Source organism: Leopardus geoffroyi, chromosome C1 (assembly GCF_018350155.1).
Source record: "Leopardus geoffroyi isolate Oge1 chromosome C1, O.geoffroyi_Oge1_pat1.0, whole genome shotgun sequence".
Taxonomy (NCBI): domain Eukaryota; kingdom Metazoa; phylum Chordata; class Mammalia; order Carnivora; family Felidae; genus Leopardus; species Leopardus geoffroyi.
In genome coordinates, this window is record NC_059328.1 from 212,163,437 (window position 1) to 212,190,330 (window position 26,894).

The 26,894-nt window shown below is 47.2% G+C and overlaps 1 protein-coding gene across 5 annotated transcripts in view; it reads right to left on the minus strand.

Annotated features, from left to right (window-relative positions):
* The window catches only part of PID1 (phosphotyrosine interaction domain containing 1), a 231,459-nt gene extending 206,331 nt beyond the window's left edge, over positions 1-25,128 (minus strand). Inside the window, exons 1-2 of one of the 5 annotated variants that reach the window (XM_045481575.1) lie at positions 24,408-25,128; positions 13,907-20,934 (exon numbers count right to left, since the gene is read on the minus strand). In XM_045481575.1, coding sequence (XP_045337531.1) covers positions 20,751-20,934; positions 24,408-25,111 — 888 coding nt within the window. In that variant the 5' untranslated portion in view covers positions 25,112-25,128 and the 3' untranslated portion in view covers positions 13,907-20,750. Of the gene's footprint in view, positions 1-13,906; positions 20,935-24,212; positions 24,236-24,407 lie in introns of those variants that run through there. The other 4 variants (XR_006713212.1, XM_045481577.1, XM_045481581.1 and 1 more) reach the window with 4 other exon arrangements.
* Between the last annotated feature and the right edge of the window lie 1,766 nt (positions 25,129-26,894).

Below are 26,894 nucleotides of genomic sequence, written 5' to 3' on the forward strand. Positions count from 1 at the left end.
CATGGCAATTCCAAATACAATCCTTTACATTCAAGTGATGATCAATTCTCTCTCAGGTTCACATTAGCCAGAGCACCCAGCAGTTAATACAGCCCACCAGAAGTAAATCACGCTTCAAACTACAGGGCCTCCAGGTCACGAAATGACATCACCACGGGAGCCACGCAAGCCAATACACTCTTCACTCATGCGACATTCGAAACAGAAGTACTCTGAAGGAAATAACTGAACATCATACAGTATCCCTACAGGGTCCGTTTTCAAGTTCCTGAGTTTCGATGCACAGAAACACACACACACACACACATAATTGAGGCGTTAAGTCTCTTGCTTACATACCAGTCTAACAATAAACAGGCTGGAAGTCAGCTCCTCTACTTATGTTGTGCTGTGGGCACACACACCCACTTATTATCCGTGGGACCGAGTGCACCGCAAACCTTAGTGGCAATAAATAGTTCCAAAGGAAGAACCGTCCGCTCAACAAGTAAAAACATGAGTGGATTCCAAAAGGCACCGAGCTCTGCGACACAAAACTCACCAGGCAGAAGGGGCACTTTTAAAACCTGCTCCGAATCCTTCAGCTGAAGCAAAATGTTTTTGGCAACTGGAAATGGTTAAAATTTCCTATTTTTCTGATTGTGGCAAGTGCTTTGCCTCTGCACATCCGGTCTCCAGCTGGGTCTGTCGGGACAAGGAATCTCAGGAGAGCCGCTTCGCACAATCTTTTCAGGCCAATTTAGCAATTTGCAAGATGCAGACGGTTTGCCAGGACAGAGGGAAGAGGAGGTGCCCTCGGCATGCGACATCCCCCACACCGCAGATACTAACCCACCAACTCAAGGACAGAAGCAGAATCCCCGTCACAATCGGACAGCTTCCACGCTGGGGAAACAGAAAGACAAAGAAGAAGAAGAGGAGGAAGAAGAGGAAGAGGAAGAGGAAGAAGAAGGAGGAGGAGGAGGAGGAGGAGGAGGAGTTGGAGGAGGAGGAGGAGGAGAAGGAGGAGGAGGAGGAGGAGGAGAAGGAGGAGGAGGAGGAGAAGAAGAAGAGGAAGAAGAAGGAGGAGGAGAAGGAGGAGGAGGAGGAGGAGGAGAAGAGGAGGAGGAGGAAGAAAAGGGCAGAGAATTGCTACAATCCGTGTGTCTATGTGACAAACTGAATGCAAAGCTCCACAGAGGAACAAAAATGCAAGGGTGATGATGTTTTAGAAAGTACAGCGTATCGTGTAGGATGAGCTGTAGTTGCAAATGGAAGGGGAAAAAAAGGCAACAGCAAAGTGGTTTGGAGAAGCCAGACATTTATTTCTCTCTCACATAAATGATGTCTGGGGTAAGTAGCCGGGGGTGGGGGGGGGGGGAGATGGCTCCCAGACATCGGGGTCCCAGCCGCCCAAGCTTCTGTGCCCCATCCTCAGCACAGGGGTCCCCCAAGACGGTCTCCACCTTCCACCTTTACATTCCTATCCCCACCAGAACACAGTAAGGAGAGGCAGAGAAGCGGCACCCTCCCTTTAAGACTTCTGCTCCATCCCACTGGCTACCATTAACTTGTTACATGGCCATAAGTAGCTGTAAGGGAACCTGAAAACCATAACATACATACTTACACTTGGCATTTGCAATTGTGCGAAGATCCATCTTCCACAGCTCAAGAGACTTCAGGCCCCGCAATCCCTGTGTCTGTCAAACGAGTATTTACGAACTGCCGACTTTTGCCCTGAGTACGTGGTGAGCAATGCCCCTGCCCTCACGCTTCAGACAGTTCAGTGACCAACATCCCCAATCTATTAGAAAAGACATCTGCAGGGGCGCCTGGGGGGCTCAGTCTGTTAAGCGTCCGACTTCGGCTCAGGTCATGATCTCGCAGTTTGTGAGTTTGAGCCCCGCGTCGGGCTCTGTGCTGACAGCTCAGAGCCTAGAGTCTGCTTTGGATTCTGGGTCTCCCTCTCTCTCTCTGCCCCTCCCCTGCTCGTGCTGTCTCTTTCTCTCTCAAAAATAAACATTAATTTTTTTTTAATTTAGAAATGACATCTGCAAATATGTATATGTAATGTGTTTTTCTTTAGAGCTTTATTTTGAAATAACTTCAGATTTGCCAAAACATAGCAAGAATAGTTCTACCCTTTACCAGATCTACCAACCATCAAACTTAACCACATTTTCTTTACAATATATTCTTGCTCTCGTTCATTTACTGTCCCCCTCCTTCCCTTCTCCTTTCCTCTTCCTCTCCACTCCTGTCTCTCTCTCTCTCTCTTTTTCCCCCTCCTCCTTCCCGCCTCCCTTCTTCTCACTCCCACACTCCCCTTCTCTCTCTTCCTTCACCCTCACTTCACCCTTCTTCTCCCTCTCGCTCCCCCCATCTCTCCCTTCCCTTTCTCCTCCCTCCTTCCCTCACACAGGTTTGAGACTAAGATACAGACTCCAGATGTCATTCCCCCTTCACACCTAAAATGCTGTTACATATCTCTCAAGAACAAGAATACTCTCTCTTGCATAATGGTAGTAAAAGTATGTCACCAACCATGTCAATGAAGCCCTTTATAGCCATTATTTTCCTGGTCCAAGATCCAATTCCAGATCATGCACTGCACCTGGCTGTCCTGCCTAGGAACGGTGTCTTGGCCTTTCTTTGTCTTCCTTGGCATCGATATTTTTTTAAGAGCACAAGCCGGTTCTTTTGTACGATACGTGCTCCCAAAACAGGAGCGCTATGCAAGTGGTACTTCCCGGTGCACCGTATCAAGAGGCACCTGATGAGGGTTCACCCTAATTCTGGGTGATGCTAACTCTGATTCTGTGTTGGAGGTGATGCCCGCTGGATTTCTTCACTGAAAAGTTACACTCTTCCCTTTTTCAACTGATAATTTGTGGAGACATACTTCGAGATTATGTGACTATCCTGTTCCAAATCGAACATGATGATTCTCGCCTGGCCCAATTATGATGATGGTTGCAAAATGGTGACTTTCTAATTCCATCATTCTTGCCTTATTCATTAGTTAACGTTGTGTAGTAACGAAGAGCTTCCCCCCCTCTCCAATCTATATGTTTGTATCAGTATAGCTTCATAGACTCTTATTTTTTACTCAATGGGATATAACCCCCAACAGCTCTTATTTATTTTGAGGGTCAGTGTGTACCATATTTGACCAATGGAAACCAAGCTAGCTTCAGTTTTCCTTTGAAATAATCCCTTTTTTTGAGAATGTCCTTGCTTTATAGCACAACAAATAATGTGTTTAGCAATCCTGGAGGCCTCCAGGCTTCTTGAAAATGCTCAACCAGGGATCATTTTATCATAAGGAAAAGCAACCTAAAATTTTCTCCCATCGAAAACTCAACCATTACCAAGAAACATATGTGACTCTAAACAAAATAGATTCTACATTTTATATTTTAATTATTGTTTTTTTATGAACAGCTCTGACTGTTGACATCTCTTGCATTACTGAAAGTAAATACAACAGGTAATATCCCTACAGTAAACAGGCAATAACAAGATAAACACACGATATACTTTGACTTAAATGTCAAGGAGATCCAGGATACATTCAAAAGAACTTAACATAGACATATAGAATTGTGTGCTTCCCATTAATAGCTGCCTCTAAAGATAAATACAACTCTCTCTCTCCCTCACTCCCTCTGAATATAAAAGTCAAACTCCACTCTTAGCATCCTCACTCATTTATAGTGCCACGTACGCCATATTACCTCTCACTTTTCCTTCCAAAGAAATTAAGAGATAGCAAATAAATTATAAAATATCATTAGTTCACTGAAGCACTACAGAAATAAAGATATTCACGGGGCTTGCATTGTGTTCCTATCTTTTTTTTTTTTTTTTTTTTGAAAGAGAGAGAGGGCTCGAGTGACGGTCAGAGAGAGTGAGAAAATCCCGGGAGGTGGAGAGGAGACAGAGAGAGAGAGAGAGAGAGAAGCAGGGCTCACCCGATTCGGGGCTCGAGCTCACCCGATGCGGGACTTTAACTCACAAACCTGTTAGATCATGACCTGAGCCGAAGTCAGATGGCTAATGACTGAGTCACCCAGGCACCCTGTGTTCCTATCTTTATATCCCAAGTACTATGCAGGTGCAATGGACATACAAGGAGGAGTAAAGATCCAATTCCCAGCCGCTAGGGCTTAGAGGCTTCTAGAAGACAGAAGTCCATGAGTGGTTCTACTAAAAAGAAAAACTAGAATGAGCTAAGCAGTAGGACTGCATCATAAGAACAAACTGTGGACACTTAGAAGAAAGGTATGATTCACTGCACTTGGAGATCAGGAAAGGCAGAAGGGCAGTTTCATCTGCTATGGGAGGAGTATGATCCCCTCGGCAGAGCATGCAAGTGACGAAGGATATGTCAGACCAAGGAAACATTAGCAAAAGCATCGAACATAAAAATACACAGAATGTGGGAAATGGCCCAGGATGCATTAAAAGATGTAGACAGATGAAGACGGTGTATGACTTTGAACTCAAGCATCAAAGTCACTCCTTAGCATCTGATAAGGACACATCTTTACAAACACTGGCCACAGAAGGGAGGAAAGGAAATCTGCCTAATCACCAACATTTTAGTTCATTTAGCCTTGTTCCATACAAGCTTCTCACATCCAATGTGCAAAAGACTGCAGAAAGGGGGGAAGAAAGAAGAAGTGTAAACTAAATAACGTTTTCCCAAATACGAAATTAGCCAAATAGCATCTGTCCAAACAAACATAAACATTCGAAACTTCTAAACACTTAGATGAGATTTTCATTGTAATCACAAAGTCTCCGTTTCTCAGTAATCCTGGCAATTTTCAACACATGCCATTGCACAACATGCTTGTATTGAAAGATGGGCTGGAAAACCATCTGAGACCACGACAGACCAGCATCAGTGGATTGTTCGCTTCAGAGGACTGTGTCAACTTCAACAGGACAGCGCCAGACCAGGGCGGGGCGGGGGGGGGGGGGGGGGGGTTGGAGGGGCGGGGGCGGGGGGAGTGGGGACTGGGGAGAGCACGAAGTGTTCTGTGGCAAATAAAGAAACTCACAAAATCTGGGAGACCGGTAGTGCCCACATCTGCCATTATTGCCAATTCAGCACCTGTGGTAGAGCGGGAGTGGTGCTGCCATTTTTCCCTTTGACCTTGATAACAGAACTCTGACTCGATTTGGCTCAAAGCCCCGCCCAATTAAAATACTCTGTTCTCCCAACCAATACATGGCCACGCGTAGTCCTCATCCCTGAAACATGAGCATCTCCCCGGGTAGGACGCCAGGGGAAGCTTTCGTGCTCCTAGTAAAAGGGCACAGATTACAAAGGCTCTCCTCTTTTGCCCTCCACGGTCTTAGGATGGAAGTTTCCTCTGTGATAACAACAATCTACTTCACATTTAACTGACTGAAGGCTTCTTGAGCACGGGAACCACTTCTTTAGACCCACCTTATAATTTAGTTTGGCTCCTCACCCAAAAGCAAAAGCTCCGTGACATTTGTTGAAAGTGAAGCTTTTAAGGGGCACCTACCTGGTGGCTCAGTCGGTTGGGCGTCCGACTCCGGCTCAGGTCGTGATCTCGTGGTCTGTGGGTTCAAGCCCCGCATCGGGCTCTGAACCTGGAGCCTGCTTTGGATTCTGTGTCTCCCTGTCTGCCCCTCCCCTGCTTGCGCTCTCTCTCTCTCTCTCTCTCTTTCTCAAAAATAATGAACATTAAAAAAAAAAAAAAAAAAAGGAGAGTTTTTAAGAAAGGGACATGGGGGAAGGAAGGAGCCTGCAAATCTACCAAAGTCAGTGTACTTTGACCTTCACCCCTGTAATCAGCATTAATCAAATCTATGGCCCCCACTTCTTTCAAGTGCCACAATTCCTTTTAAGCCCAAAATGCTGCTGACCCACAAACTGTACTTTGATGTTCAGTACTTAAAAATAGGCATAAAGTCCAAAAGTCACAATGAATCAATAATAATTTTAAATAAAAATTTCTTTCAATAAAGCACACAAGGTTTGAAAAATATTTGATGTATTTGCAAGGTATACATTTTTGGTCCATAGGAAATGCACATAGGGTTCACAGATACCTTTAAAAAAAAATTCCATGACCCTTTCGAGTTCCAAGATCCATACGTCAAAAAGTATTATGAATCCATAGTAAGAGCATTTTATTTGAATCGATTGCATAGTCGATAGACTACCCAGAACCCCAAGGAGGTAAGCTGTAACAGAGCCATGACTTTGCCTTCTGCTTTGGCCAACTTTAATCCAGTTTTAAATTTCTGAAGCAGGCTTCTGCTCCTATTTATAATGTGAAGTTTAAAAAAACATGTTAACACTTATGAAATTGTTATGCTACATAAAAATTCCCCTGAGTCTAAGATGCCCATAGAAATGCAAGAGATGAAAAATAATTTGCTCTATCACGCGTTTTCTTATTTACCAGCAGGCATTAATAGCTTCAAATCAAAGTTAAATTTCCTATTTAGAGGGGCCAGTGATTGAAATAAAAAAGATAAACAGCATCAGCTTCTTAACATAAGGAAAGCAGGCATCTGCTAAGTTCCAAGAGGGACTTTGTAAAGTGCATTTTACAAGCAATCAACAGTTTGTCAATTTCTTCCAGTTCCTGGATCAAAATGAATCTGTTTGTCCTCTTCATCTACAACCCAAGAAATGAGTTTTGTGAGCATCTAAGGCAAAGATTATGCCGTCTTAACCATAAGCCAAAACAAAAAGGAAAGTGAGAAGAAAAGAAAGAATTCTTTAAAAGGCCCCAACAACCAATGGCTTTGAAGCAACTGTCCAATTTGGTTTTGTCCAATGTAGCTGTGACTTCCGGCCTCCAGCCGCTGAAAAGGAAAATGGGAGAAAGGAGAGGGGGCCGTTGCCCCTTGGGAAAGCTGTAAATAAAATGTCTGAGAGGTATAGCAGTTAGCAAAGAGAGTTCAGAGAAATTCAGGAGTGGAATGAACTTCACTCCCATTCATTGAGGAAAGGAGGAGGAGAAAAGAAAGAACGGGGGGGGGGGGGGGCGGTGGAGAAAACACAGATATGGCCCCAAATCACAAAGCAGGTCTACCTTACGTGTAGAGAGCCCTGCAAATTAAGTTTTATTTCCAAAAGACTGCCTCCAAGTTTTCACTGAATGCTCCTAGGTACCCTGCCAGCACAGTCCCCTCCTGTTCAGAGCGCACACACACATATCTCACGGGCCAGCCTCTGTTCAACGAGAGCATTAAATTATGTTATGAAGACAAACGCCAGTTCTCTGGGCCAAGGAGTAAAGAGATCAGCACCGCGTTTGTACTACTTACCATTAACACAACAGAGAGAAAGAAACACCAATTGGCCGGTTTCTGAGACTCTGCCCTCTTCATTCTCTAGACCACCTGACTTCCAGAAAAACCACTGAGCTGTATCGCTCAGTCTGTCAACATCCTAAAACAGATATTGGCTGTACTCTATATGTGAATATTTAAGTATAATTTCAATTTCCCCAAGAGGATTCCCACGGGAGAATACTAATTTGAATTTTCTTTCGTTACACAACACTCTCCCAAATTTGCACTTTTGCAAAGCCATTTTCTACAAAGCATCAAGCTCCTAGAGAAAAGACAAGGGGGTGGGGTGGAGAAGGGGGCGGGAGGATGCCCCAGCTGACTGATGCCAGATGAACCTTCCTGGATTCACAGAGCTTTGTTTTGAAGATTTCCGCCTCGTATTAAATCAAAGTGGCAAAGCAGGTCTTGAAGACTAGTGAACTACATTCTCCACCCAGAAGGTCAAGGCTGCCAACACTGGACGTATTTAACTTTCTGGGCTAGAGAGCCCACACTGTCCTAGAGTGAACTTACGGAGCCATTCACATTTTTAACCAACAACTACAGATATTTCTCGAGAACTAAGACTCAGACAGCCTGGGACTGTGTCTTTTTGGCTATTTTGGCCCAAACGGCTGTATGCATCCCTGATACCGTTTCTACCCCAGACCCGGAGACAAGAGGGGATTCATTTTATAACGTGTACCAAAATTACTTTATTTGTGTTGGATGTAGTAAAAGCATCATTACTTAAAATGATAGGCCACTTTTTCAGTACAGAGATTTGGCAGAAAGGTGAGAGCGGCATCCAAGTTACAAAAACCTGAAGATTTACAGCAGATGCCAACAGCAGGACTACACCGTGATAAACAACGAGGACAAAAATCATTCTCCGGCGATGGGGCCAGAGCATGAAAGCTGCAGGCCAGGGCTGTGGGATAATGAGGATTCTTTTCGTTCAGGAATGTAAGGCTGTATGCACAAAAAATTCCAGGGGGAAAGATGTTCGCACCCTTTCTTCGTCTCCCAGTGGAGCAACCACACACTGGATGAGGGAAGTGTTCCCATAAGGAAGGACATGTGCGCGGCCATGACCCTCAGGTCCGTATCCCGGAGACCCTTCCAGCCTGGCTGCCTCGCTTTTCTCTGCCCACGAGCTCTGTTCCACACCACGCGTGTTGTCACACAAAATTTGAAGGCTGAGCATCAGAGGGTTCAAGGAAAATTCTTCCTGTGTAGCAATCGGAGTTTGTGGTTGCAAGCAGGAGACAACAACTCCAGCTCCCGTGAGAAGAAAAAAACAAACTATCGGAGTGACATCAAATTGAAAGGAGGAAGGAAGGACCAAGCTCAGAAAGGGTGGGGATCGAGAAGCTCCTGGGGCTGGGGCGCCTGGGTGGCTCAGTCGGTTGAGCGTCCGACTTCGGCTCAGGTCATGATCTCGCGGTCCGTGAGTCCGAGCCCCGCGTCGGGCTCTGTGCTGACGGCTCAGAGCCTGGAGCCTGTTTCAGATTCTGTGTCTCCCTCTTTCTCTGACCCTCCCCTGTTCGTGCTCTCTCTCTGTCTCAAAAATAAATAAATGTTAAAAAAATTAAAAAAAAAAAAAAAGCAGCAGCAGCTCCTGGGGTCTATGCAGCAGGACTGCAGGTCTCAGCACTCAAAATAATCAGTTCTGGTGACTTTCAGCCTTTTGCCACCCTGCTCAGGATCCCAACTTTAGGGAGAAAGTGTCTTATTAACTTAGATACTAGGGGGACACGTGGATGCCACAGCGAGAAGGCGACACACTGACAGTCCCCTGCCCACAGGACAGGGAGAAGAATTCCCGAAAACGTGATCAGGGTGCTGTTACCAGAGGATGGGAAATGAAGCTGGTCAGAAAAAACTCACAGATGTCCACTTCAACCGCTACATAAACCGTCTTAGCATCCCTACTAAACTGTTTATTTTTTCGACTTTTAGAGGCAACTTTGTCAAAACCTACAATTAATATTATCACCCAAGAGTCTGTTGCAAATGTTCCATACAGAGAACCCCACAGTGGGGCACCTGGGTGGCTCAGTCAGTTGAGCATCCAATTCTTGATTTTGGGCTCAGGTCATGATCCTAGAGTTGTAGGATTGAGCCGTGCCTTTCTCTCTCTCTCTCCCTCTGCCCTTCTCTCTAGCTTGCTCTCTCGCTGTCTCTTTCTCTCTAAAATAAGTAAATTTTTTTAAACAAGAACCCCATGGTAATCTCTAGGGTCTTCAATTTAGGAAAACACTTGGGGCTCCAGATGAGCTGATGGACATTCTTCTATTAGATAATGAGGGCTAAGTAATTCATCATGTTCCTCTTCTTACTTAGGCTGCCAGGAAGCTCAGAGCTGAAAGTTTCAGGCTCAGTTACAGTAGCTATCCTAGGTTTTCAGGTACAACTAAACCCTTCATTATTTGATTGTTATTTGTGGGGTTTTAGTTCAACCTTGTTTGAATGCACGAGCGGTGTTTCGAGCTTTTACTGAAAACTACTTCAAAAGCATTTAGATTTCTTTCTTTACGAACCAAAAACTAATCCTTTCAGAACCGCATAAGAATCTAATACATAATTGTATTTGCTGAGCTTTTAGATTGGCCAGGGGTTTTCTGTTCTGCAGCCAGCATCATCTCTTTCCTTTCTTGCTAGTGCAGAGTTAACTTCAGGCAGCAGAAACTATTTCAGATGAATTACTGGTTTTAAAAGTGGCTGTGGCAAAAAATATCAAATTTGATCAGCTAGAAGGCTGGATAGATAAATAATAACCCTACTCTTGAGTCTGATTATAATGTAGGATAATTTTCAGAATAGTTATCAAGGAACAACAGGGAACTGTCTCAAACCTAACCAGACAGAGGAATGAGTAACTAGACAGAGAAACAGGGACATACACAGCATTTATGCCATCACGAACCAAGGAGATTGGTTGAGCGTGAGAGGTCTAATCCACCAGTTTATAGGTAAAGCCACTTTCTGGTTAATTCCATGTACTTTTGATGCTAAACATCATCAGGATCTCATAATTCTGCAGGAATGGGCAGAGCTAAGGGGAACAGCAGAATATCTGGGAAGGTAAGGAAAATCAGAATCTCTGATCTTCCCAAGAGGATCAGAAAACATCTACAGTGTGATTTTGAGTGGTTTGGGGGTGTTTGGGTTTTTTGTTTTGGGTTTGGGGTTTTTTTGTGTGTTTTTTCCTTCTTTTGGTGGTAACAGGAATTCTTAAATATCAAGGTGCTATCACCATTAAAGACGTCTTTCACGTTGGGTTTCCTGAAATAGCATCTGAACGGTTCTTCAGAGGCCAATAACCTGTGAGGAAAATGTTAAAAGCCATTAAGTGAAAAACCATTCTCCTTCCTCTAAATTCCCCCCTTTTGGGAAGCGATCTGTTCCAATGTTTGGCAGTAAAAATGCCCAAAATGAGCCAATACCGTACCAATGAGAAGTTTCCACTTGCCTGACATGGGAAACGCAGGAAACGGTGACCTGGGTTTGGTGAAGAGGTAGAGACGCCCCCCACTTCTGCCTGGACGCCCTCCCCCCCATGTTCAAGATCAGCAGAGGCCATGGGCAAGGACACTTCCGGTTCCCGTGCTTCTCTGTGCCCTGGAGAGAAGGGGCAACGGTGCGTCCCCCCTCCCATCGCGAAGACGCCGGCACACCGCTCCGGGGAAAGAGGGGAGGAGAACTGGCACCTGAAGGTGGGCTCCCTGAGTTGTGCTGGCAGAACAATGGAGGATGCTAAGCAAATAACTGCGGTCACAAAATTTTCTAGCACATTAGTCTTTAAAAGTCAGAGGACCGAGAATCTTTTCCTGGTTCCAAGGACTCTATGAACTTTGGATTTAGATTTCCCACCAGCCAAATGAAGGAGCAGGGTCCCCAGCCCAAGTGCCCACAGGCCCATCAGCTTACATGACTTAGTGATGCCTGCTCTTTAAGGCCTGGGACAAGCGAGAAGCCACCTCCCGTCCACGTGGAGCAGCGCTGGCCGCTGGTCACCATATCAGAACCCACTGTGGTTTGAACCTCCCACTTTCCAAGAGCATCAGAAAGTCCAGATTTCCTTATAAATTCCTCTAATTTTTCAATCCTGGAAACTAATTTGTAAAGTGTTTATATACACAGAAGGTTCCAAAGGAAACATTTTGGGAAGCGACAGCCAAGCCTGAGGCCCCCGGTTTGTCAACTTAAAGGAGATCAAGTTCTTTACGGAAGTGCTCTGGGCTGCGGGATGTTCCTTCACGAAGGGCTGGCTTCCCTTCCCCCCTCACGTGGAAATTCACGGGGCACCGGCACCTGAAAGGTTAAAAGTCATCCTGCAGCAAACCAGACTCACTTTCTGTCACCCACCGCTTCCCCCAACTGAACCCTTCGTGGCAAGACTCACTAAATAAACTCATGCTCCATGGAACACACTTTGAGAAACACCAAAACTCTATTATCCATCTAGCCCTAAAATGCTCTGCGGCTATGGAAACTAAAGGAGGGGAAGAAACTCGTATTTACTGACTCCCATTAACGTGCCAGTTACCATGCTAAGCTTGCGTATTCCATACCTCAATGAAGAGTCAAGAGCTAAATGTCATCACCCCCATTTTGAAGTTGAGGATACAGATCAGAGGCCTTGGAAGTAACCTCTAATAAGTGAGGCAGCCAAGATTTATTTCCACGCGTGCCTGATTAAAAACCCCACGGTCTTGGGGCGCCTGAGTGGCTCAGTCAGTCAAGCGTCTGACTCTTGATTTTAGCCCAGGTCACGATCTCATGGTTTGTGGGATCGAGCCCCGTGTCAGGCTCTGCGTTGACAGTGTGGAGCATGCCCGGGATTCTCTCTCTCCTTCTCTCTCTGCCCCTCCCTCGCTCTCACACGAGCACTATCTCTCTTTCTCTCAAACAAATAAAATGAAAAAATAAATAAATAAAAGGTATCGAGGCAAGTGCCTTAAGTTTGCCTCCTTGAAAAGAAAAAAAAAATGTTTGTAAACTAGATTAAGATTATTTTTGTGAATGCTTCTCAATAGCATTCTAAAGTTCAGTGGCCATGGGTGAAGTTGCTACGTGCTGTGTAAATTTCTGAGTTGCCATACTCATGAGAAAAAGAATTATTCCATAAGAAATCTCGACCCTACATCTGCTAGGCACATCACATCTGTAAACTGGAAACAAGACCCACCCATGGTTTTGCGTGATGTGTTCTGTTTTCTATCTCAAGAAGGTGGCCCATCCAGTCATGGAGCCACAACCCACAAAATGTACCCATTCAACAGCACAATCCCGAGTCTACTGGCCACTAGGGTCGGAGCCAGGTGTTGGCACATAGGACAAAAAAGGCCTCTGAGGACTGAGCCCCTCTGGGAAGGCTGGAAAGAAGCAAGAAACACCACCAAGAGCAACAACAAGAAAGAGCCATCCTGAATGATGGATGGAACACCAAGGCACCAACCTGAACCATCTACCCTTTGGGTGGGATTTCTTCTCTTGTTCAACTATTAGTTACAACTTGGGATCCTTAGGCAAACAGAGATGGATGAAACATGCCATCTCGAGGACTCAATAAAGGAACGTATTTAAAGGAGCGAATGGAACTCTAAGAAAAATACAGTTTGTTATTTACATGCCAGTTAAAAGGATGTGAAGGCTACAGAGAACTGACAGAAGTGAGGGCAGAAACCGTGTATTGTTAGTTTCCCCAACACCTAGCACGTGCCTGCCATACAATGACTACTTCGTATACCCTTGTTTGAACACCTTTCTTTTTTTTTTTATTTTTTTAATGTTTATGTATTTTTGAGAGAGAGACACAGGGTGAGTGGGGAAGGGGCAGAGAGAGGGGGAGAGAAAGTCTGAAGCAGGCTCCAGGCTCCAAGCTGTCAGCACAGAGCCCGACACGGGGCTCGAACTCACAAACTGTGAGATCATGACCTGAGCCGAAGTCGGAAGCTTAACCAACTGAGCCACCCAGGTGCCCCAGACACCTTCCTATAGGGATAGTCAACATGTAATACACTGCGTAATTTCCAAAGTCCTGACCTATGTAGAAGCCCATGAAACTATCACCATAATCAAGATGTTGAACACATCCATCACTCCCAACCCCTTGTTCAAGCCTTTTCAAAATCTGTCCCCCCATCCGATTCTCAGATCCGCTAATGTGCTTTCCATCACTTTCCATCCCCACCAGGACTAAGCACTCCAGTTCATCCACATCCTCACCAACACAAGGTATGCTTGAAGTCTCTTTACTTTTATTTGTTTTTTAAATTTTTTTTAACGTTTATTTACTTTTGAGACAGAGAGAGACAGAGCATGAATGCGGGAGGAGCAGAGAGAGAGGGAGACACAGAATCGGAAGCAGGCTCCAGGCTCTGAGCCATCAGCCCAGAGCCCGATGTGGGGCTCGCACTCCCGGACCATGAGATCGTGACCTGAGCTGAAGTCGGACGCTTAACCTACTGAGCCACCCAGGCGCCCCTCTTTACTTTTAGCTATGCTATAGGTAGGTAGTGATATCTCACAGTGGTTTTAATTTGCATTTTCTTGATGATTAATGATGTTCAACAGCTTCCTGTGCTTATTTCCTGCCCATACGACTTCTTTGTTCACATCGTTTGCTTTTTTTTTTTTTTTAATTGGGGTGTTTATCATCTTATCCACTATCTTGATATCCCGGACACAAGTCCTTTCCCACAGATTTGCAAGTATTTTCTCCCACTCTGTGTCTCATCTAGTCATTCTCTTGTCTTTATTGCTTAAAGAGCAAAAGGTTTTATTTTGATGAAGTCCAATGTAATCAAATTTTCCTCTTATGGATCACTTTTTTGCTATTGTTCTAAGAAATCTTTGCCCAGTCCAAAGAAACTTCGGGCTGTGATGGACCATTCATTACCTTGATTTTAGGAATGTTTATACTGATGCGTAAAAAGTTACAAAGATCTACTGCCTTTGTCTGCAAGCTTCCCAGTTTTAAGGCTTTGCATTTAGGCCTGTGATGAACTGTGAGTTTCTATACACCAGATGTATGATGTCAGGATCAAAGTTGGGGGGTTGTACGCAGATATCCAATTGCCCTAGCATCATTTGTTGAAAAGACTATCCTTTCTCCGGCAAACTTTGCACCTTTACCAGGATAGCACACACTTCTGATCCAAAAGCAGAATTCTCAAAAAAGGCCTTCGTTAACAGCCGCTAAAACATAAAAGTTGCACACATCCAATGCCGCCGGTCCGGTCTAAAGAAATAGACGCACACGTATGTAAGGATGTGCCCAGAGAGTTAAAACAGTACTGCCTACACGAGAACAAGGAAAGAAGATGGACACGCCCCCGGACAAGCCCTGACAGAGAGAGGACGGAACCACCTGTGGTCCCAACTGTACCACAAATTCTATGCAGATACTTAAAAAGAATGAGTTGGACCTACATGTACAGTAACCCCCCCCAACATCCATAGGGAATATGTTCCAAGACCCCCAGTGGATGTCGGAAACCGCAGAGAGTACGAAACCCCCTATATGCTATGTTTTTTCCCACGCATACATACCCAGGACAAATTTTAACTTGTAAGTTAGGCACAGTAAGAGACGAACAACAATCACCGATAGTAAAATAGAACAATTATCGCAATATACTGTCACTGAAGTTAAGGGAATGTGGTCTCTCTCTGTCTCTAAAAATACCTTATTATCCTGTACTCATCCTTCTTCTTGTAATAAGGCAAATGATGTCAGCATTGTCATGTAACCTTGGGCAACTACTGACCTTCTAATGATCTGTCAGGAGAAGGATCGTGTGTTTCTGGACTGTAGTTGCCAGCCTGCAAGTAACTGAAACCATGGAAAGCAGAACCATGGATGGTTCGTAAAGCAAACAACATTCATGGTTTTATATTTATATATACATATATATATATATATATATATATACACACACACACACACACACAAATATATATCATTATTATTTTTATTATATAAACAAATATATATATTATTGAAATACATGAAAAGACCTAAATATGCATGTATTTCAATAATATATATATAAATATATATATTTATATATATGTTTATATATATATAAAACCACAAATATATTTCAATAATATACATATATAAAACCACAAATATATATATAACTGAAATACATGAAAAGACCTGAATATGCATGATTTCAATAATATATATAAAACCACAAATATATTTCAATAATATACATATATAAAGCCATATATATATATATATACATATATATATATATATATATTACTGAAATACATGAGAAAGACCTAAATATGCACCTATTCATTTGTATATTTTTGCAAAAACCTGGACAAAGTTGTGGAAAAATCATTACCAGACAGGTTACATGAGTTTCCTTCACGGATAGACTTGGGAACAGAGAAACGGACAAGCTTATTAACTTAACACATTTCTAAGCTGTCTGATTTGTTACCCTGTTACCCTAAGCAGATATTGTTTTGTAATTTTTTAGTCAAACCTAATATAAAACAGTAGCCATGACGTATAGCAGGTATGCTACTCCATTTCACATCTGCACCACCATCTGGAAAAAAATTCTCATTGCTTCCCCACCCCCCCGCCCACCCCCATGGTTGGTTCAAGCAGGGAGAAATATATTGGTGCACGGAGGATACTCAAAAGAAAATTCGAGAGTAGGTGTTATGGGCTGAATCGTGCCTCTCCAAAGATTCGTATGCTGCAATCCTAAGCCCCCACGCCTCAGAATGTGACCTTAGAAACAGGCATTGCAGATGTAATTGGTTAAGATGAGCTGGACCAGAGAAGGGCGGGCCCCTGATCTAACGTGGCTGGCGCCCTTCTGCAAAGCAGAAATTTAGGTACAGGGACACACACAGGGAGAACGCCAGGTGCAACCTGGGGATCCTGCCAGCAAGCCAAGGGACATCTAAGATTTCCAGAAAACCACCAGAAGCTAGGAGGGAGGCATGGAACAGATTCTCCACCTCGGAAGAAGCCAAACCTGCCGACCCCTTGATTTTAGACCCCCAGCCTCCAGATGGGTGAGACAACAACAAATGCCTGCTGCTTAGGACGCCCAGCTTGTGGCAGCGCTAGGAAACTAAGGCACTAGGCTACCAAGAATTTCAGGCCCAACGCAGAAGAGCCACCTGTCGGCACCGTGGCCCCCCAGCCCGCAGCTCGGTTCCCAGGGAATATCTACAGGAGACTCAGAGTGTGGACGGCTGTCTCCGTTATCCCACATCATGGGTGGCTTGTACACGGGGGTGTCACACACACCTGGGAAGTGCCAGCCGGTTCCTGATGGAAAGGCACCCGAGCCCGCGGAAGCTGTGTGTTTATCCTCAGACCCACAATTAACAAAGAAGCTGTGAGGCAGGGATGGGGTCTCCAAGGGACCAGGACAAGGGATCAAGACTGGTGGGACTATTCTCAGGATGACAACGAAGGAGGCTCTTTCTCAGCGGCAGCTCTCCTCTCCCCTCCCTTCCCCACGTGCAGTATTCACTCCTTCCTGAGGAACAGAATGAAAGGGAAAACAGCATTTTAAAACTGGAGAGGCTCTAACCCAGGCTCCTTGCCCTCGGCGGGCTTGCAAGTGTCTCTGCTGCCATAGCTGCTGCATCGAAAAGAAGAGCCAGGAGCGCCTGGGCGGCTCAGTCGGTCAAGTGTCTTATTTTTAGTTCCGTCTCAGGTCACGATCTCACAGTTTGTGAGTTCGAGCCCTGCATCGGGCTCTGTGCCGGTGGCATAGAGCCTGTTTGCGGTTCTCTCCCTGCCTCTCTCTCTGTCCCTCCCTTGCTCTCTTTCTCTCTCTCCCCCTCTCTCAATATAAATAAACTTAAGAAAAAAAAAAAAAAACTTTTTCTTTAATAAAATAAAATAAAGAGGAGCCAGCCCAGGAAAGCAAGCATGATGACTCCTCATGACGCTCAACTTTTTGTCTTAAAAGTGAGCTCCGCAATCGAAATAGGTTCGTTTTGTTTTTTTTTTTTTTAATAATGTTTACAATTACCAAGTGAAAAGCGAAAACAAACCACAATGTCTAACCGGATGCAAACAATCAACCAGACAATAATCTGAGGCTGCCACGGACGGAGGGGCTCTAAAGTCAACCCACACTTGTCCCTGTTGGAGACCCTGCAGACACTCTGACGATCTGGACTGTTTTGAGCATAAAACCCCAGCCTTCCCTTGGTCTCCGCCTGCCTGGAAAAGTACCGCTGAGATCCGCCTAAAAGCAACTACTTTTCACATCCCATAATTGTAATGACCAACGTTAACTACCTCTTGAAGCACATTTACTGTATTTTCCAGAGGTGCTCCCTTTAGCAACACAGCCCCCCTTTGCCACCTTTCCTAGGATGTTGACCAGAAGCAGACGAGGGAGGAAGAAGCAGTAATTTCGTTGTTTTATAACGTCTGTTTTCATTTTCTTTGAATCCACCGCAAATAAAGTCACACACTCGGTATAAAAAGAGCATGCTATATAGACACATTCATTTCGTCCCAGTTTATGAGAGTCGGGCATCCCTAGACTTTTTCAGAAATACAGAGAACATGGTCAAGAGCAACACGGTGTTATCACTGTATTAGTTTATGATGGCTGCTATAACAAATTACTATAGATTGGGGGCCTTAAGACAATAGAAATGTACTCTCTCACGCTTCTGGAGGCTGGAAGTCCCAAATCAAGATGGCGGCAGGGTCACGGTTCCTGCAAAGGTTCTAAGAACACAGTCTTGATTCTTCTAGCTTTTGATGGCTGCCAGAATCCTTAGCAATCCTTGGCTTGTGACAGCAGAACTCCATTCTCCGCCCGTCTTCACACAGCTTTCTCTCCTATGCCTCCTCTGTGCCTTCAAATCTCTCCTTGTAAGGACACCAGTCACTGGATATAGGGCTCACCCTGACAAAAAAGACTCAACTAGTGTATAAGCTTCAACAAGCAGAGGGAGGTGGTGTTTTTCTCGCTATTGGAATCTCCCTTATCAAAATAAGACTTCAGCGGCAACAGCTGAGGGGAGAAGAAGGAGATCTGGGCCATCAGACATGGGGAAGATGACCTCAACAAGGTGAGGGACCCCAGTGACACAAGCACTAGGTGAGCCAGCTTCATGAGACTCTGGAAGCACCGAAATAGGCCCAAGGTCGCGAAACAAGTCTGTGCCTTATTCCTGAGACCGTCCTTTTCCAGTTCTTGGCCTGAGGGTTCGGACTTAGTGAATACTCTGATGCTGTGTCACTGGTTGGCAGCTAAACTGGGATCAAAACTCTTTTTTAACATAAAATGATAGCAACTAATTCCACTGGACTCCAAGGAGGTCTTTGGACAAAGACCTCATCTATTTCTTCTTGCCCTACTTCAACAAAGCCTGCGTTCAGATCTGTGCCCAAGGGGGCCGAGTGAAGCACACTGTGGTGTCACTGAGTGTTGCTGGACTAGTTTTATTTGCTGACCACTAACGACTCCCTGAATTGCCGCTATTTGCTATTTTGGAAAGCCCCGTGGAAGGCAGCCTGATCCCCAGTCGCCTTGGGGCCGTCCGGGATGGACTCTTCCAGGATCCAATCTACAGGACTAATTCACATAGTAGGATGGAGTCAGTGTAAAGGGAGCGGGGAGGAGAGAGCCAATCTGGAACATCAAACAAAACGCGCAAGTTGCCTAACAGCCCCAGATAACCCAGTACAGTCAACAAGAAACAGCCCAATTAGGCAATGGGTAACCAGGGGGCAGAGAGTTTTTTCCAGGGCTGACATTTTGCAAGTCACTTGGGGGACAGTTTGTTGACAAACCCAGAGAAAGACCCAATGATGTAAAGCTAACATTCTGCTCCTAAAAGACCTCAGATTAACAACTCCAATGTTTCCTTAAAAACAATGAAGCCCAACGCTTTGTACTCAACTCATCTAAGAGGGGTGAAAAGAATCGCAAAATCTAGAACCAACTTGGTGAGAAACCCGTGCCTCGCTAAGAGCAGCTATCCCTTATTTCCAAGAAAATGCTCCCGAACTCCCCAACCTCCTTCCTCCCTTCCCCCCATTTTTGGTCTAAACGTGGAAGGACTTCAGACAAGATCAGGCTGGGTGACCAGCTCTCAAGGTCTCCAGTGTAGATAAATGCCCTGTGTTCCAGTTGAAGAGACTTCTAAATGGCACCTGGGCATCTCGGCTCAAGTACGACATAACAGCTTACTTCCCCCAAGATGAGGGCCACCAAATGAGGGGAGCCCTGGTCAGCCCAGGCCACCGCAAGAGATATGAAAGCAGCCTCTCTGAGCCACTCACCCCGCCACTGTTGCAATTCCATTTATTAATAGACAACAGCACCAGCACATCTAAAGCAAACTGCTGGGTGGCGCAGTCGGTTAAGCGTCCGACTTCGGCTCGGGTCATGATCTCGCAGTTCGTGGGTTCGAGCCCCGCTTTGGGCTCTGCGCTGACAGCTCAGAGCCTGGAGCCTGCTTCGGGATTCTGTGTCTCCCTGTCTGGCCCTCCCCAGCTCGCGCTCTTTCTCTCTCTCTCAAAAATAAATAAGCATTCACAAAAATAAAATAAAGCATCCTACTTTGTCTTATCCATTCGTACCACAGAAAAGTGGTTAAGAAGCATGCTCTGAAGCCAAACCACCTGGTTGGAATTCAGCTCAGCTCGTTTCTAGCCACCCTTCCCTGACCAAGTCGTTTAACCTCTTTGGATTTCGGTTTTTTAACTATAAAATGGGGATAAAAGTGGCTATGGAAGGCAAATGAAGCAGATGATTCAAATAAAACCCCCAGCCCCGTGCCACACGCACAACACGTGCTCCATAAAAACGAGCCATTGCCAGTTCCTTCCTTGCTCTGTGTATCTTTCGTCAATGTGGTCTGCCCGGAAAAGTGTCATATTTGCCAAAGTTTGCTCTCCGCCTGGCGGGCCTGGGCCTAACGCTCTCCAGCTGACGTTCTAGACAGTTCTTCCATCACTGAGAAGTGATGAAAAGAGAGAAGTAGAGAAATAAGTCTAGAACAATCTACAGTCCAAGTGAAGGTGAAATCTATCAGATAAGGCAAGGCAGAGAAAGGGCAACATAATCTTACCTCCTAAAATCTGCCAAGTTTTACCTCCAATAAAACTTAAGCTCTATTTACATGAACCTCTCTGCCAGCCCAAAGTTTAACCGGCAACGAAAAGAGGGCAGGATCTGGTTTTCTTCCGATCCTTCCTCATTTCACCCTGCTTTAAAGGCGCTAATGCTCAGCCGTTGGACAAAATGAGAGTAAAAAGGAAAGCAGTGAGAGGAAGAAAATGATCCAGGCTGAGAAGCCAAGAGTGAGCTTTACGGACAGGAGTTCCGTATTTCCTGGGTCTGCCATGGAGAAATTTCAGTCTCAGGGAAGACAGGCAAATGAGGAAACTGGAACCCTAATGGATCGCCTCACGAGAAGACAGTCGCACAGACTCCACACTTAGAATTTGCCGGAACTTGCTTCTCAAACATTCCTACTATCACATTCCACTCTGTCCTTGTAATAACTCCACCACAGGCAAGGATCTGTTGGCCTCCTTTGTTTCGAGCTCCGTCTCCATTCGTCTTTCTCCTGCTCTCCTCCTCTCCTGGCCTGCAGAGAAATGTATCTGGTAGCTCACTGGAGACATATGCTCTGGGAAAACACACCTGCCTGTGGCTAAACGTGTCTGTACTCCTGCCTGCGTGAGTCTGTCATTTCTAAGGGATCTGGCCCACCCAACAGTTGAGGCAACTCAGAAGCCCATGCAAGTTGTAAAACATCAAGGCCGGAAGTAATCTCATCTCTTTTAAAAAACCAATACCCTAGCCCTAAAAGTCCCCTTTGCTTTTCTGAGAGGAGCCTGTCTCAGATCTGCTCCTTTAAAAACGTAGAACTCTCCCGAGTCCCTCCAAGAAAAAGAGTCCGCTGTGCAGTGGAGAAGGTGAAAAGGGAAGAATTAATATTTATTCATCTTTAAAAGTTGGGGTGGCAATTGAAATCTTCACATTCCTTTTGATCCTACTCTATTTTTAATGGCAGAAACTCCCAGCCGGGGCTCCAGTGGGATGCAACAGAAGTTTTAACATTCAGGGGAGCAAACGAACTTGCCGCGGTGTGTGTGACTGAATGAGAAATTATCCAGCTCAGCTCAGCCCTGCTCGGGGCAACAGGTCCCTGCGCCCCGTTACTGGATTTGGGTCAGTCAGCTACACCCCAAAGCAGAAAACATCGGCATCATTTTGTTTGGCAAACAAGCGAGTACCGATAGTGATAAGCAAGCCTGGTCAGAGATGTCAGCTCTGACCAAGAAGGCTGGCTGCCAGACCCGCGTTAGCTAGAAGGTCACGGTCAGGCCTAAGCAAGGTTCTGCCACACCGCCAGGGCCACAGACTCTTGGAATGGGCATCACCTAGTAGGAACGCATAAAATCAATTTAGAAACAAATGCCATTCTTCCCTCCCCTCGCCTCTTTTGTTTCTAGGTGCTTGTACAATAAATTGGCTCCCTCGTCCTTAGTCCTATTCGGGAGCTCTGGGAATGCTTCCTTTAAGGATTTTCTTCACCCCAGCTCATCTAGATTGCATTCTTGCATTAAAAATTAATGAGGAAAAAAAATTAATGAGGTTGTACGGGAAGGTTAGGGTTTGTGTGAGAAGGGTGGCTCTTGGCCTTCATTCAGGAGTGGGAGCCCCATCCAGCACAACATCCATCACTGTCTCCACGGCCACAGAATCAGGGCGAGAGAAAGCATCCCGTTCGCTGAGGAATCAGCAACCAACCTTCCTATACGGTGGTGCCTCGAGGGCAGCAAGGGGAAGAAAAAACCCCAGACAGCAAACAGAGACCGTGACCAACATAACCGCCGGGAATGTAAATAAAATATTATTACGCACAGCTCACTCACCACCTCACCCTCAACAACCCCCTCCCCCAGAAGCAAAAAGTAAAAACATACAAATTGTGTGTTTTTAAAAAGAGCCGAGCTGCTATTTGGAAAGAAGCCACAAATAGGAAGATTTTTCCCCAGTTGGCTCGCTACTGTAATCACAAGGCTTGAGCTGCACCTTCACAAGCGAACCAGGCTTGTTTACTAATTTAAACTTGGGGAGCATGAAGCTGAGCCTCACTCGTGTCGGGAAGTACCTTCCAACAGTGATTTGATCTTAGGCCTAAGCCATGTTTACCTGGGCTTTCAAAAGCCCAAACCTCGGGCTCTTTCGACAGCACACTTTAAAATGAAATAAATGCACTCCGAGAGCCAACTGTAACAATCCAGTCTCGTGCCAAACACACAGGTGTAAATTTCACACAAGAGCCGGGGAGGACGTTTCTAGTAAAGGAACGATCGCCATGCGGAATGCAAGCCAGAGCTCTCGCCTGCCCAGGGTCACGTGCTCCGGAGCACAAGGGAGACCTTAAACGAAACAGGACGGCAGAAAGAACTCCAAGAGACGAAATCCACAAACTTCGCAGAGGTACAGAACACCAGGCCAGAAAAGCTGCCTCAAGGAAGTCTGGCCTTATCTCTCTAAGGACTTCTAAAGAGCCACCCTCATCACCTGGACGGGGAGCCCACCATCCTCCTCGGTCACCCCTTCCTTCAGAAGAGAAGCCATGCCCTGAACTGACAGGGACTTCAAATGGCACAACTGGTAGCTGGTGTCACAGCCGAAATACATTTACGTTACCTTTGGTCAATCACTCAGACTCCATGTTGATATCCTCTTATTAAGACAAGGAGGTTAGAGGCCGGTCACCTACGACCTTGTGTCCAAGACTAAAGGTCTCTTCTCTTGTTTCGTCTGTTTGAGACCCTGGGGAACTGGCCTGATGTCTCAGGTTCTGTTCATGTGAACCCACTGCCCACAAATCCAAAGACCCGGGGAGGCTTGGAAACAGGCTGTGGGGCATCTGCTTCTGCTAAATGCAATGCCCTCTGCAGGTTAAACCTCAGTATGAAAACTCATGGCAAAGGTTAGCCTCTCCCAGCACCTAAGGGACAGTCTGCATTTTGCATTTGGAGCTTTACATTTTCATTGAGAAACCTCCCAAGCCAGCCAGGGTTCCTGGCCTCAGCTATACTAAGTGTTCCCACTAGCTCAGCCTCCAAGGGCGCCGTATTTTACCACTTAAACACTCCTTCAAAGTTTACTATGAAACAATGTGGCTCTCAGCCTGCCAAAAGTTTAAGTGCAGGTTTCGGTGGATTTTATCTGGCAGAGTAACCGCCCTCTCTCTTGGCAATATTTGCGAGCAAAAGGCAGTCATCAAACCTAGCAGTCTGGGCAATTCCAGGGTCCCAAGTGTCACCGGATGAGCGCCTTTCTGTAAACATCCCTCCTTCTCATTTTGACCCCCTTCCTGTCACCCTGGCTTCAGAATCCAAATTAAAGGCAGTCTGCCATCTCAGTGGACAGCACTGAAAAACTTTTGATGGGATGACCCAGGGCATAACTATTCCTAGCTGAACTTAACTTTCGATTTTCAAATATCTGGGGGAGCTGAAGTTCAGGGGAGATGAAAGGAGAGCACCAACAAACAGGAAAATAAAATAAAATATAAAATAAAGTGAAATATAAAATAAAATAAAATAAAATAAAATAAAAAGCATACCATGGCCAAGTCAAAGCAAGTTTGATATTTCCAAATTACACTGGCAAATGGATGTTTTCACAAATCATTTGTTCTGTCTTTCCCGGAGAGAAAAAAAAGAAGGGAAAAAAAAAAAATCTGGATGCCAAAACCCTAACCCCAGATCAGTAAATCGTGCCCGCGGAATGCAATCTAAAATTGCTGGTCAGAAAGTGCAAGCTTCCACATATCAACACGCACACAAACACCCGAAGCCAAAAGTTGTAACGCCCGAAGCGATGCGTTGGTCAACGTCCCCCCGTCTGGCCCCCGCCGGGTGCCCGGCGGCGCCGGGCTAAGCTGACAGCATCCTGCTCCTCCACGACCGACCGCTCCGGGCAAATCCCCGCCAAGGGGGCGCAGGCGCCCCCCCTCGGGCTCCTCGGGCCCGGGGCACCTCCTCCTCCAGGCTGGCCCCCGGCCGGCCGGCCGGCCGTGCGGGCGCCCCTTACCTGCAGGCGCTCGGTGGCCGGCTGCCACATCTTCCAGCCCGGGGTTTGGCCGAGGAGACGCCGGCGAGACTCTCGATCGCGCCGGGGGCAGGGGGTGGGGGGCGGGGGGCGGGGGGCGAGGGGCTGCGGCCCCGCTTTACATCTGGGGTCGGCGTCCGCGGGGGCGTTCGTCCCGGAGCCGGCCGCCGCCGCGGGGTGGGCGCAGGGGGGCCGCGAGCAGAGGAGGCGGCGCCGCGCTCCGCTGCCGGCAACTTGTGGGCACGGCGGCGCGCCGGCTGTCCTGGCGCAGCTGCGAGAGGACTGCGCAGCTCCGCCCGGGCCCGCGAGCGCACGGCGGCGGCGGCGGCGGCGGCGGCGGCGGCGACCGCTCCCTCCTCCTCCCCCGCCGCCGCCGCCGCCGCCGCCGTCGCCGCCGCCGCCCGGACCTGCGCGCTCTGAGCATGCCCGGGGCCGGCGCCCGCCCGAGAGCCAGCACCCCCGGGGCCGCCCGTTCCCGCCGCCGGAGCGGGGAGGCCAGAGCCGGCCGCCCTGCCCCCCCCACCCCCCCCGCGGGACCCCGGGGTCGGGGGGCGGGGGCGGGACGGGGTCTGGGAGAGGGGGACAGACTGGCTGGGGAGGGCAGGGCCCGAAAAGCTAGGTTCGGCAGGGATCTTTGAAGCGCCTGGGACTCGCCCTGGCGCTGTGAGGCGCGACAGACTTTCCATTCATTCTTGCCAGTGGAGTTAACTGAGCAGCTATTATGTTCCAGGCTGATGCTGGGCTCTGGGGGGGATCTAGAGGCACAGGACCCAAGACGGGAGAAAGGTGCCTCCTCTCCTGAGCTTTCAGTCTAGCTGGGACGCCGGTCCGTGACCAAGAGGATAGGTGAACGGGTACTGGGTCAGGTGGTGAGGCATGGTAGGGAAGAAATAAAACAGGGCTGGCTTATGAGGGAAGAAGGGGAGAGGAGAGCTCTTTTTAGAGTGGGACCCTGGATATGTCTGGAGTAAGACCCCAAAATGGACACAGTGAGGGATGGGACGCTGGGCAGAGGACTGGGGTGCCGTATCCAGTGAGGCGCGTAGCACGGGGCCCCCATTCTTCATCCCTCCAGAGATGTGCCAGGCGCTGCGGGAGGCTCAGAGAACCCAAAGCCTGGCCGCCGTGGGCTCCCAGGCTTCGAGGCCCACATGCTACTGTTTGCATCCTGAAACAACTCCTTTCCCCAGCAGGCCGGGCCCTTCCCATCCTCTTGACAACTAGGCAAGATAAGTATTACTATTCCCATCGTATGGATTAAATAAATGAGGCTGGCAGGGTTTAGGTCACCGTCCAAGTGACACAGCCAGTGAGTGGCTTAGCGTGTGCACGCACAGGTGAGAACTCCAGGCGGGAGTTCTCAATTCAGAGCCCCTTGATGTGCTCTGACCGTGCAATGCCTGGGGAAAAGAGCAACCATCTGGGGCTGGGGGCACGGGGACCTTGGCAGGATGGGGTAGCTGAGCTGAGTCTGGAGGGCTGATGAAGAGCGTGGGCAGAGAACACGGTGGGAAATGCTGAGGGACAGGAACAGAGAGGGTAAGAGCAGCAAGGTGTATTCGAGGCCCAGACCTCCTGAGAGGCGGGGTCTGGGGAGCAGGGAGGCTGGCAGGGGAAGTGTTCTGACAACATACCATGGGGCACTGGGACAGGTGCACAGCCTGAGTCCCGAGCAACCAGGGCACTATGAAAATTAACACCCCATGCCCAGAAGGATCTGTGCTATCTCGCGCATAGGTGGGGTGTGATTTCCAGATATCAGAGCGGTCTGGAGTGCAGCCCTCAGCTCATCGGATCCTCCTAGTGGATCTCCCCAGGCTTGGGGAACACAAGATTTATAGAGTCTCCCAGAGGAGAGCCCACAGTAAGGATTTCAGATGCAGGGCTCCCCCCCACCCCCCGCCAACCCGGTGTTCTTCACCAAGGCTCCAAGCAGCTCCTTCAGGACCCTGCAGTTGTGAGTCGGCATCCCCTACCCTGGCACACCCAAGACCCTTGGTGCCCTGGAAGGCTCTCGCAGAGCCACAGAGATGCTTCTCAGGGGCTGGTCTCTGTCTCCCCAGATGAGCACGGGACCCTCCAGCCCCTGCCGGAAAACCACCAGGCCTTACTCTCTCGGCCACTTCCCACTTGCCCGGGACCTACCAATAAACCCCTTATGCTGAGGTGATCAGCCCTCCGTGGGTATGCATCTCTGACGCGTGGTCATGTGGTCTGTTTTGAGATGCTATTTTTAGTTTCCCAATAACTCCTCCTGCACACCTCCCACACCTAGAAAACTCCTGATGAGAATAATAGACCTGCCCAGCCTCCTAGTTCTCTTTTGTCAAATCCCAAAGCAGAAAGAGATGCACTTCATTACGAAAATCTAGAAAATCCAAATGTACATATTAAACCTCTCAGGAAGCTAAAACGGGAATATTCGGTTGCCAGCGACGTCTTCAGACTCAAGCGTTGAAACCCTCCTCA